Source organism: Lissotriton helveticus, chromosome 1_1 (assembly GCF_964261635.1).
Source record: "Lissotriton helveticus chromosome 1_1, aLisHel1.1, whole genome shotgun sequence".
In the NCBI taxonomy this organism is placed as follows: Eukaryota; Metazoa; Chordata; class Amphibia; order Caudata; family Salamandridae; genus Lissotriton; species Lissotriton helveticus.
In genome coordinates this window covers 1,649,651,242-1,649,664,411 of record NC_136057.1, presented here as the reverse complement: position 1 = coordinate 1,649,664,411, position 13,170 = coordinate 1,649,651,242, and the positions used below count along the sequence as shown (strand labels likewise).

The window sequence follows — 13,170 nt, the reverse complement described above, 5'->3', positions numbered from 1 at the left end:
TTGATATGCACAGAGTCACACACCTCCCAGCCAGCCACACACACACTCAGTCTTCCATACATCCACTCATTCTTCAATATGTAAAACATATTTAAACTTTACAAAAACACACAGACATTAGATGATGTCATCAGTGATGTCATTTGAGATGTCATCAGTGATGTCATCAGTGATGTCATTTGAGATGTCATCAGTGATGTCATCAGTGATGTCACTGACCATGTCATGAATGATGTAATATGTGACATCATCAGCAGTGGATTGCGGGTGCGCGATATATAGTTAGTGCAACTAACTATATATGGAATTTCATTGGTTTTATGTCAATAAAATGTCCAGCTAACTATATATGGTCTCTAACCTATGGTTTTTTCAGTGAATTTTCAAGGTTTTGTAAATGCAAATTCCTAACTATATATAGTCTATAACCTATGGTTTTTTCAGTGAATATATATATATATATATATATATATATACATATATATATATATCACCGTTTTCCGCGTTCCGCTGACAGCCTTTCGCCTACTCGCAGCGCTGCATAGAAACCTCGGACACGGACCAATTAAGTGCAACTCATTTAATGATACAGAGTATGCCGCATGACGTTTCGGCTCCTCGGAGCCTTGCTCTCATGACAACGCCACATATCCTGTTACTCATATTTAAAGTGCCAGTGCTCTGTTTCATCATCAACACGTGATTAATCCAAATGATAAACAGTGAAGAAAGATTCATGTAGTTCCAAGGGCTCACCAGTTACTCGACAAAGTTGTGGACTGAGAGATATTGAAACAGATAAGCGTATAATGTCAAACAATAAATTATTCAGTTAAATACATCAATTTAGTTAATCAAACAAGTTTTTCAATAACGGTTAAATACCACAAAACTCATAAAAAAAATCCATTAGGTTCCACAACTACATGTCTACAGCTTGAAAAGAATGTTGAGGTCACTCGAGGCACATTAATTCTACATTTTAAAACCATATATGCCGCCATAAGTTAGTCTAAAAGCCAGATGATATAGTTAAGAACAAGTCAGGGCTGTTGTCTATTCATGTGTAAAATAATGCTAATAGTGCAAAAAACGCAATGTAAACATTTGGAGTTATAAAGTGCAACTGACTGAAATACATGTGCAAAATACGCTATATAAACATTACTACCATGTAAACCAATGTAAGCTCCCCGACATGTCCATCCTTTTAGGGCTAATATCGTGAAACTGCGGCTAAGACTACACTGTAGTAACAACAAAGATGTGATGGCTAGCACAAAGGTTGCCTCCCTATATTCAATTTGGTGACCCTACCAGCATTCATGAGCTACTTTGATCACGTCTGTGATAAGTGATCTGCCCTCTACAAGAATCATGTCATTTTTATCGCATTATTTGTGAAGTTTTTGAGTGTTCGTGATGATTAAAAACCTATGTATATTCATTCTGTCTACTAATGTTGAACGGAAACAGTGTCAAGAGCATATGTACAGGACCTCAGTGACATTAAGGTATATTCACTGCTTAATCTCTTGTATAATCTACATATGCACAAAATGAAGTCACAAAGGGGACTTATACATTGGAGCAGTACTGGTTGGAGAATCAAAATCCCTTCTTTATTTAACACCCCAAATTCATACCCCAGCCGGAGCATGAATACAAGGTAGTCCCTTGAGTTAGGAGTAAAGACTATAATAGATCTTTTTAAAAAGTCATATTCACCAAACCTCAGGGCTGCCAGCCGGCTTTCCCTGTGTTCAATGAGCAGACAGAATTCCACAGTAAAAATAGAGGAAAGGGATAATGCTGTAATCATATACTCAAGGCAGGCAGGTATACAGATCTTCCGTGGTGTTCAGGCCTCCATGGTATATATATATTTATTGGTTTGAATTCGCTAAACTGTAAGTAATCTATAACTTAGAGACTTTTTTTAAGGTTGCACTTCATTCCCCGGCCATATACCCATTTAGCAGTACACATGCTCCTGCGCAGTGGGGTGGGTTGACAGTTGGGATAGCCCAACAACCAGCCTGCACTGGATGCGTGATCCTGGCTGTGCATGCCCTTCGAACATGCCAAGTGGGGTTTGGTCGGAGGGCCTGACCTCTGTCCAGACCTGCAGCACCTGCCTGCCCATTCTAGCATGGTCTTCTCGCAACCATAGCCATTTTTCTTGTAAAAATGGCTACTTTCATAAAATTCAGATTTTTTTTTAATGCCTTCACAGTGTCTTTTTTCCCCAACTACAAAATGGAAGTCATATGATTGTGATTTTCATGAATATCATAATTTTATTGTAAACATATCTTTTGTCAGTTTTTGTCCCTATATTCCCCACCTTTGAGTGCCCCTCAGAAGTTCTCTGGGGTCTGTCAGCTCTACAATGCCCCACATTACTATGGAAATAATTTTTCTACATTGTGAAAATCATACTCTTGTAAACAAAACAAAAATCTACAAAAAAATTGCAGTTTTGAAGATTGGGAAAAAAATGCTGATCCTCTACATTAGCCAAACACATTTTTATAAAGATCAGTGGTAATTGACTGAAATCACGATGATCCAAATTGCAACTTTAGACGGCAAAATATAGAAAAGCTTTAAGCCCTTCTGGAACGTTTTTCGAATGCCTACATCTCAAAAACCTATGGAGCGCATTTACATCAACCCAACAAAGTCACGCTTTCTGAGTAAAGTTCTAATATTATATCAAGTTATGCCACTGCTCAGCAATCATATTTTCATCTTTGACACTTAGGGCATCATTACGAGTTTGGTGGTACGGGTCCGCCCCGCTTCTGCACCGCCAAACCTGTGTACGAACCGCCCGCCAGGTCAGGAGTTTTCCCCTGGTCTAGTGGGCGGTTCTTTGACATTCCCGGGCAGTCCATATGAGATAGGCACTGCAATGGGAACATCAAAGGCAGTACCTGCATGGCATGGACTACTGCAGTCAATGCCATGCAAGTACAGGGATGTAAGCACACATGGGGTGCACATGTTATGCCCCCCTGTGTGTATCCACATGGCGTGAGGCACCAAGGCACCCTGTAGGTCCCCCTTTGTTTCTTTGTCACCACTGTTTTCATGGTGTGGTCACGCCCATGAAAACCGTGGCGGAGAGGAAACTTGTAATATTATGATTGTTTTATTCGATCAAAAAATATGATCATTCACATCATAAAAAAAAATACATCAGAATACAAACAGTTTATATTACATTAAAGGTGTGTTATCAAAATATCCATTAAAAACAAGGTTATAGAACCAATACAAACACAATAGGCTGAATCATCCATCTGGACAAATTAAACTATGTGGACACAGTCATTTTCATAGACTGTATTACACATTTTAGCCTCCTCCTCCAAGCAAATAGCAGGAATCTTGAGCTGGCAAACACTAGCCAACGTTTGGGATCAGATTGAAAAATTTGTATAGCTTCCGAATTACACCTTATAGAAAGCATACGACAAACAGGGGCTATCCAGGTTCTTCTGAAATCAGCAGAGGACAGGCATCAAAAAAGAAAATGCTCAAATCTCTCGGGAGTAGCAAGGCAGGAGGGGCACAGAATATTAACCACCACATTTTCCCAGCTACTTTTCCTTGTGTTTAAAGGAATGGTTCCATATCTAAGCTGGTTATACAGAGTTCGTGCCTGTGGTGGCTCGATGTCGTCCAAGAAAGACTCAAAGCCAAAGCTGTCTTGACATTTAAAAACCTAATGGTTAAAGTGCCATGTGCGAAGTGTTCAATACTTTCTCAGACCATCAGTTCCCAGAACCTTTTTTTAACAAGAGGGACCAAAGATTTAGTAATGGTCCCAGGTTCCTCCCAGAGCTGCCCCAACCCAATTTTTAAAAACCATGCCTTGATCTTTATGAACCACTTGATTCAACCCGTTTGCCTGTGCAATGTAATCAGCTCACCCATGGCATCCTTCAGTGGGACCTTTGTGTTGCTTGTCCACACCCTTACCCAGAATAGAAAGGCCTGGAAAATGGCAAAATATTCAATGGGTTTTAGGCCGAGGTCTAGTCTTAGTGGCACGAATGGTGTATTCACTGGCAAGTTCGTAATAGCTCTAATGAATTTGTTTTCAGTGGTAGTTAGGTCTGTAAGGTTTTCCAATCCCCATAGCTCGGCCCCATAAAGAGCAGCTCCTAGACCTTTCGCCCCATGCAATACTAGGATAGGTGAAATGGGCCGGTAGGAAGAGACCCTAGGCCTACGTACTAGGGCACAATCTACATTCTGGAGGATCAAGGTGCTCTTTGCCAGCTGCGCATTCCAAGTCAGCCTATCACTGATGTGAACTCCCAGATAATCAAATGACTTTACTTGCTCCAAAACTTGCGTACCCAATGCAAGTTTGCCCTTACTAGATTTATAGGGATTAAAGGACATATACTTTGTTTTGGAGCAGTTTATTTCTAAGCTCTTTTCTTTGCAAACCTTAGCAAATTTGTTTAGGAGGTTTTGGATTCCTCTAGGTGTTTTAGCGATAAGCAGTGTATCGTCTGCAAATAGCAGACACTGCACTGCTCTGCCTGCCAATTTCGGAGGGTCACCGTCGCAACTGAAAAGTTCACCAATTAGACCAGTGATATAGAGAGTAAATAATGTCAGAGTAAAGATGCAACCTTGGCGTACGCCTTTCTGAACCAGTATGTTGTTGGTCAGGCTACCATCGGAGTTCCATCTAACCTTGGCATATGTGTCATGGTGTAGCCGAATCAGGATTCTAAGTATATAGGATGGTAGTCCTAATTCGCTCAAGGCTAGCCAGAGTTGAGTCCGGTCAATTGAATCAAAGGCTGTTTTTAAGTCACAAACACCACGTATAAATAACCTCCTCTGATGGTAACTTCCTTCCATATTAACAGGAGGAATATAAAAACTTGGTCAGTGGTGCTTGTGGAGGCTCTAAATCCTGCATGTAAATCAGACAGAATATTATTATTATTCTTTATCCAATTATGAATTCTGATCAGAAGGATTTTACAGACATTTTTGGGGTGAACATCTATTAGGCTAATGCGCCTATAGTTACAAGGTGACCCTTTGTCGCCCGTTTTATGGATGGGAATAATTTCGGCACCCCGTCAGGTTTCTGGAATGGCTCCTCTATGCAAGATGGTATTGAACACTTTTTGAAGCAGGGGGCCCCATATGACAGACTCAGCTTTAAACAGGTCACAGGGGGTGCACATGTTGTGCCCCCCTGTGTGTATCCACATGGCGTGAGGCACCAAGGCACCCTGTAGGGCCCCCTTTGCTTATTCGTAACCACTGTTTTCTTGGTGGGCTCACCGCCATGAAAACCGTGGCAGAGAGGAAACTTGTAATATGCTTGGCAGGACCGTGGCCGTCCCACCAAACATATAGTGGCCTCAGGACCATTATACAACCTTCAGTTTGTCATAAATCTGTCCCTTTGATTTTGCTGTAACTGCAAGCAAAGTTTCCTGTAGATTAATATGCAAAAGAACATCTTTTCTTGTACCCTTACCCCATAACTTTTTTGCTTGCACAGAACTGCACAAACTTTGGCAACCTGGATCTTAACAGACCATGCTAAGTGAGCATCGCTGCCCTGAGCGGGCGTTCACTGAGCTGTTTGCTGCCCAAGGAGGGGTTTTTCAAAGCTCTCCTTCCGACGGAGAAATCTGCCGCCCCAGGAGGGGTATTTTCATTGGGAGAACTTTTGCCGCCTAGCGTACGGGACTCCATTGACCAGGAGCCCGTGCGCTCTTCACCTGAGCCTGAGGGGAGGGACGCCCTCGCAGCTGCCGTCACGAGAGGCAGGCAATTTAACATCTCGCGGAACCCGCTGGCGCGGGTCCCGCATCGCTGCCCTGAGCGGGCGTTCACGGAGCTGTTTGCTGCCCAAGGAGGGGTTTTTCAAAGCTCTCCTTCCGACGGAGAAATCTGCCGCCCCAGGAGGGGTATTTTCATTGGGAGAACTTTTGCCGCCTAGCGTACAGGACTCCATTGACCAGGAGCCCGTGCGCTCTTCACCTGAGCCTGAGGGGAGGGACGCCCTCGCAGCTGCCGTCACTATTTAACGCCTATCATCTCCCGGGCAAAGGGCGGGCCCTTGGTGGCCCTCAGAGGCCTGAGGAGGACGGGACGGGCCACCCCCCTTGAAATCCCTATCAGAGGAGGTAAAGAGAGTCAAACTACCAAATGCTTTCCGATATTTAATGGACACGTAGCTGTAAACACTAAAATGTTGCCTTCGTGTTGATGTTCCCGGTGATCTAGTGTTGGTAAAATTTAGGTTTAGACATATTGCCCCGTACCTATGAACCTGGCAGCCCCAAGAAGATGATGGCCCAATATCGATCTGGGATTTACATGATTTTTACCCCAGTGTGTCATTTATACCCTCCTTAAGACCAGAGGTAGGGTACAGTTATAATTACGTGATGGGTGATGGGTAGAAGATCCTATGCTTCGAAAAATTGTAGCTCCTCCGCTCTTAACCGCTTTGCACCTGTGTGCAACATATATATAAATGGAAATCTTTATTAAACTTGCTCCTATTAAGGGTGAACATGATGTAAGGGCAGAACTGTGAATGCCTATCGTATGAAAATATGTATTTTAAAGGAAAGTATCACCGCTGGAGGGCAAATGTCTTCCAAACCAATGTCTTTTAAACTTGTAGATACTTTGTGCTATTGTATGTATGATTTATGTTTTTTATTATAACTTTTTGCTTTTATGATTTTAAATCCATAATCGAATAAAGCAAAACTGAACTGAACTGAGTAGCAACTTTGGTGCCCATCCTCGATGCGGCCAAAGTTATTTGCAAATCAAAAAATGCTTTTTCAAAGAAAAGTGCTTTTAAACCATAATCATGCAGTGGATATTTCCACAGAAAATATATGAAATGTAGAACAGTGACTTTAGTGTCCTGTGATTATGTTGTACCACAGCTCAGCAATCATCATTTCATCTTTGACACTTAGGGCTTCATTATGAGTTTGACGGTGCAGGAGTGGGACCACCCTGCTCCTGCACCATCAAACCCATGTACGAACCACCCACCAGATCAGGAGTTTTCTCCTGGTCTGGCGGGTGATTCTTTAGTGTTCCCAGAGCGGTCCCTATGAAATGGGCACTGCATTGGGAACATCAAAGGCTGCACCTTCACGGCATGGACTGTTGCAGTCCATGCTGTGCAGGTACTGGGGTGCATGAGCACAGGGGGGCATATGTTTGCCCCTCTGTATGCAGCCACATGATGGGCTCACCGCTACGGAAACCGTGGCAGAGAGGAAACTCATAATATGCTTGGCGGGACCGCAGTGGTACTCATGACTGCCGTGGTATCGTCAGGAAAGAGCGGTTTCCTGGCAGTTGCGACGATCTCAGGATGGCCTGACCACCCTAGTTGTAATAGGGCAGTCAGGATACTGCCACCGTGAGTCTGGCGGTCCGTGGACTGCCAGAATCATAATAAGGTCCTTAGCAATATTATCCATATGCCAACCATTTTTATGCATCCCACATTATATGCTGTGTTTCTATTTGTACAGTATTAAACATACATAAATAACATGAATACTTATTGAAGTCTATGAATGTCCCATCTCTTTCTGTGCTAGGGTCGGCATGCTACCCAGGATGAGCTGGCAGCCTCTGCCTTTCTTGCTGTGCAGTTGGATCAGGATTTCAATGGGGAGCCAGTCCAGGTCCGCGTAACCATGGGCAAGGAGCCGCGGCATTTCATGGCCATCTTCAAGGGAAAACTTGTGCTGTTTGAGGTAATGAGACATCTCACATATGCACACATGCATGTATGCATGCATACACACTGCCTGCATCCCCCAGTGGAGGCTGGATTGAGAGTTCAATCAATCAATCAGGGAATTGTAAGCACACCACTCACCAGTGAGGGTGTCAAGGTGTAGAGGGGGGGCAAATCCGTTTAGGCGAAGAGCCAGGTCTTGAGGGTCTTTCTGAAGCTGTTCAGGGAGGGGGCGCATCTGATGTCTGTCGGTAGCTCATCCCAGGTTTTTGCTGCAATGTGAGAGAATGATCTTCCGACTGCTCTGACTCTGTGGATGCGTGGGGTTACCGCTATTGCAAGGTTGGCGGATCGGAGGTTTCTTTTGGGTGCGTGGAAGTTTATTCTGTTGTTGAGGTATTTGGGTCAGTTGTTGTGTAGGCATTTGTAGGCATGGGTGAGGATTTTGAAGGTGACTCTCTTCTCCACGGGGAGCCAGTGCAGTCTCCGCAGGTGTTGGCTGATGTGTTCATGCTGGGGGATGCCGAGGACGAATCTGGCCGCAGTGTTCTGTATAGTCTGGAGTTTGCAGAGCAGGGATTTGTTGATGCCGGTTTGGAGAGCGTTTCCATAGTCCAGTTTGCTGGTGATGAGTACGTGGGTGACTGTCTTCCTTGACTCCGGGGTGACCCACTTGAAGGTCTTATGAAGGATGCGGAGGGTGTGGAAGAGTTGTCAGTCTGACAAAAATGCTGTGGTGGCAGCATATTGGGAGGTTACAAAGAGTGAAAGGATTGGTAACAACATAAAGTCATCAAGGACAAGAACTGAAGAGAGACAGTGAACAAGAATGGGTATAATGTAGGTGAAAGGCACGGTCAAGCATATGAAACAATTGTCTATGGGTCAATATATGAGCTTTATGGGGTGGTGTCAGAAGAGAAATTGCATCAAACTATGGCTGCTTGGGTATGGCTATGCAGCGTTACATATAAGGAAAAGAAGGATGACACCACCTATGGTGGGAGATCCCACAAAATATTATGATATTCTCTTCCGCTATACCTTTGATCTGCAGATGTAGCTGGAATATAAACAGGTCATTTGGTTCCATTCATGGTCAGCACATGATATCTCGGATATTAAAAACCAGATTCCAAATCTTTTATTATAATTTAGTCAATAGTCCAAATGTTTGTGCTGTTCATAGGAAACTAGTACACTTTACCTACAAATCTGTGCAGGTAATTTGAATTCTGTCAGTCTTTCATTTCCTTTGGACTCATTTTAACTTTGCTTGCAAACAATAACTGCCTATTAAAATTCCAAATTCTTCCGTTTATTTGGAGATCTTTGTACATTTTTTCAGTTTTCAAAGGTGATGATTTTAAAAATAGGTTGAACTGTTTCCTAGCCTCCAATAAAGGATTTCTTATTTTCTTTAGTAACTGAAACTAGGAGCGCTATCCCCACCATCAATTAATTCATTGAGTGTTCTACTTACATCCGTATATATGCTACTTTGTTTTTAGGGTGGGACATCCCGCAAAGGCAATACAGAACCAGAGCCACCAGTGAGGCTGTTCCAGATCCATGGGACCCATCACTCGAATACCAAGGCAGTGGAAGTGCCTGCTTTTGCATCCTCACTTAACTCAAACGACGTCTTTCTACTCAAGACACAAGTCGACTATTTCCTGTGGTACGGCAAGGTGAGCCTGTTACATGATTCATGAACACAGTACTAGTGATGTCCAATATATGACACCAGCACATAGTTCTTTGGGGGGGAAAAAGCATAAAAGTTAAATCATGCGCCTACTAAATCATTCAGCTGCTATCCAAAAATAATGATTTTTATATATGTACACTCTTTTTGTAAAACATTTAAGGGCAACATTGCGCTTCCACAATCAATTAGAATTATGTGGAAAAAGATACCTTCAACATTAAGGACTGTTTACTATGAGCAAGAGATTCAAAGGCAACAGAGATACCCTAACGGGGAATGTGGCAGTGCCCAAAAAGTATGTTAGGCTCAGTGGGGACTTGAATTATGTTGGGGGGTCTATGGGTTGAGGCGTAAGCCGTGTAGAAACTTTACAATGTTGCTACATTGCCAAAACATGTGAGTGGCCACCTAAGTCATGTGTGCTATAGGGAGGTGTGGGCAGATCTACAGAAGACTAAAGACAGTCTGGAGTCCGATTGTCAGAATAGCATAGCAGCTGAACCATAAACCCAACGAAAGAAAGCAACAGTATCCAAATGAACACAGCCTCAAGTGAAATAAAGGAAGAGATGGTATATGAGAGAGAGAAAGACACAGACTAGGGCAAGCGAGAGAGCGATTCGAACAACAAGTGATCGGATTTAATTGAACACTGTTTTCGATATCAGAGTCACCGTGTAATATCTAGGGAAGAAGACTAGTGAATACAAGCAATTGCTCTATTGAGTCATAGAACATGCAGTAAGGTCCATGCAGCTCTGCACAAGGTGTAGGCAGCGCTGACAATGCAAGGGACGAAGTAGAGAAGGGGATTTTTCATGCTCCCGGCAATATTATGAAATTCCTCCTACAAGCCACGTCCTACTAGTTATTAATAAGGAGTTCTGGCTCGCATCCACATGAGCTGAAAGGGGGTTTAGAGAGGATCGAACACAGCACGTAAACCTATTTTAGAAACTCTTTTAGAAGGATTACTTATCTTAAATACGTCAACAATTGCACAAGGGTCATCGGAGTATTCTCCTGGAAAAAATGTTGTTTTGTATGGCATTACTTACCTGTTGTTGCTTTCCGAAGATATCCTACGGAAGATAAATCGGAAGGAGGTATCTAGTGCTGCCCAGCCATCCCCTCTCTTTGTCCCTTCACCTCTCCCTTTATTACCAGGTTGTTGTCTTGTACAGTGGAAGTCATTTAACGTAATTGTGTAAAATCTTGTCAATTGTTGAGATATCTAATATTTGTTCCTGTGCATCTACTTGTTATGTTGCCTCCATGTCTTTCAAAGACAAAATGTGCCTGTTCAGCATATTTTACATTATAACTGCTAGATTCTCATTTTTTAGGTGATGGAATACAATTAAAGACAGGTTCTTGCAATAAAGCCCAACAGAGAATAGACACGGACATGGCTCAGCCGGATTAGTCTAGCGGTCGCTCTTTGTCGTATTCTTCTTGTGTCGCCACTTTGTTGAGTGCGTATATATTTACTGTGACCTTAAATGACCTGCACAGGGTTCCAGTGGTGATGAGCGAGAGATGGCCAAGCAGCTGGCTAGCCTGATCTCCGTGGGCAACGAGGAGACACTGGCCGAAGGGCAGGAGACGGTGCAGTTTTGGGAGCTTCTTGGAGGAAAAGCAGCGTACGCCAGCGACAAGAGGTACCATTCGGCTTTCAAAGAGTTCCGTCTGTTTAGTTCATTCGCTCTTGAAACAGTTGTAGAGTGCACTAAAAACAGGAAAGAGGGCATGAATGGCCACGTGAATAATTTAGCCTTTTGTAGTGTTTATTTAACTTTGACCTCTAGGAGGCACTAATCACCAGCTTGCAAAAATGAATAGAGAGTATGTTGTTGTAGTTCAGTGAGTTCACTTTGTTCTCAGTTAATGTTCCCTTCGTTAGCTCCCGTTGTAGGGCTGCAGACTTCCCCATATGAAAGTTGGATACTGCCTCCCAGAATATTTTAAACAGCCGAGTTTCCAACTGGGGCATCGGTCTGCAGGGAGGTCTTTAAATGTGGGGCAATAAAATTAAGGAATATACAAATATGGGATCTAAAAAGAAAGGAGTGGGTGCCCATGGAGTAGAAGTATGCCGCTGCGAGACTTTTACAAGATGTGCTGAATAGCGTGGCCTAGAACCAGTGCGCTTAATTTTGCAATTGGATTTGGCAAATGAGTTATCGAGAGCGGGCTTTTGCCTTCTGGCTCCAATGCCCTTACTGCTATTTTTTGTTTGCCCCCTGCCGGTGCCCTGTGGCCATCATTGTCATTCCTGGGATTCTACTCATGCTGGATTAGGAGAGGACCCTCCCACCCCCTAATGCAGTGGTTCCCAAACTGTGCGCCGCGGCGCCCTGGTGCGCCATTATGAGGAGCCAGGGGCGCCACGCACGATTTGGGAAAGATTGCGTCCGGCCAGGCCTGAATGCTACACGAAGTATTTCAGCCGCAGAGCAACATACGGCGCAACATATGGGGGAGTTCAAAATGCCACCTGCAGAATCCGGGAACATGGTTTGGCCCAAGAGCACACTGCTGCATTACGTGCGTATGTACTTTCAAAGATGTAGCCTCCGCATTACTTTCATACACACCTCTGTCTGACCGTGGCGTTGAGCGTTATTGCTGCCCACCGTGTTCTGCCGTTCTAGCCGGTAAGTAAGACTAGGGCTGGGAGTTGGTTTGTTTAACTGACATGGGAGGGATTCCTGTGTGAGAACACTATTAAGCTTCCGTTTTTAAAATACTTCACTGGAGCTCCAATTCCTGAAAATGTCATTTCTGTTTTTTCAGGCTTGCATTTAATTTTATATGTAAAGTGCTTAATTTGTATATAAAAAAAAAGAAATAAAAGTAAGTGAGGATACTGGCTGGCTGCATGTGTCCTTGGAGCTGCTCCCCTCGGGTCAAGGCGCATGAGACGGTTGGGACATATTTGGTGTGACCCTGACCTGACCCTAATTGACTCGAGAACCCTATAATCATGAATAGAAAAGACCAACAGGCAGGGTGTTAACGATCAGAAAAGGGGTTTAGAGCCGTCCTTGGCAGCGGCATGGTAACTTACACACAGCGCAGAGAGATTTTAATTGGTTGCGATTCTTGAGGATAGAAACTGCGGCATAAGGATGACTCGTGCATGCTTTTTCCAGTCAGTGCGTGTTCCCGCCGTTTCGTTTTCCAGCGTAAATTCCCTATCTAGAATGTTAAAGCCCCGGCATAAAACTAAAGGCCTTAATTATGATTTATTTTTTAACGAGCTCCGTGGAGCCCACCTTTTTAGTATTCTGCCAAATGTAAATGCTGGTGATACTGCTATTATAAATGGATGCCTTGCCGATCTTCTGCCCACCCTTAGTTTTTTTTACTAACTAGAATAGAAGTAGATTTTACACGCTCTTGTCAGTATTTATGTATCCAGGACTAGGCCTCTCTCTGTCATACCTTTTCTCTGAACTTTCTAACCCAGCACACCGATCGCTATTAGTAAAGTTAAACTACTGGGCTCACAGCACTAACTTCAAATATACCACAGAAAATTACTGTGAGTTGGAAGGCTTAGAAACCCTTTCCTCCTGGTTGCTTTGTGGTTCAATATGCTGCCCAATTGAAAGCAAAGTCACTAACTGTCACAACAGCAGAACAAGAGGAAGGACTCCGCATTGAAGAAATTGTTCTACAG

General features: G+C 43.5%; 1 protein-coding gene across 2 annotated transcripts in view; it reads left to right on the top strand.

Annotated features, from left to right (window-relative positions):
* Positions 1-13,170, top strand: part of AVIL (advillin) — a 316,912-nt gene that overhangs the window by 223,176 nt on the left and 80,566 nt on the right. For both annotated transcript variants that reach the window (XM_078688810.1, XM_078688800.1), the window contains exons 13-15: positions 7,632-7,790; positions 9,286-9,465; positions 11,001-11,146. In XM_078688810.1, coding sequence (XP_078544936.1) covers positions 7,632-7,790; positions 9,286-9,465; positions 11,001-11,146 — 485 coding nt within the window. The remainder of the gene's footprint in view (positions 1-7,631; positions 7,791-9,285; positions 9,466-11,000; positions 11,147-13,170) is intronic.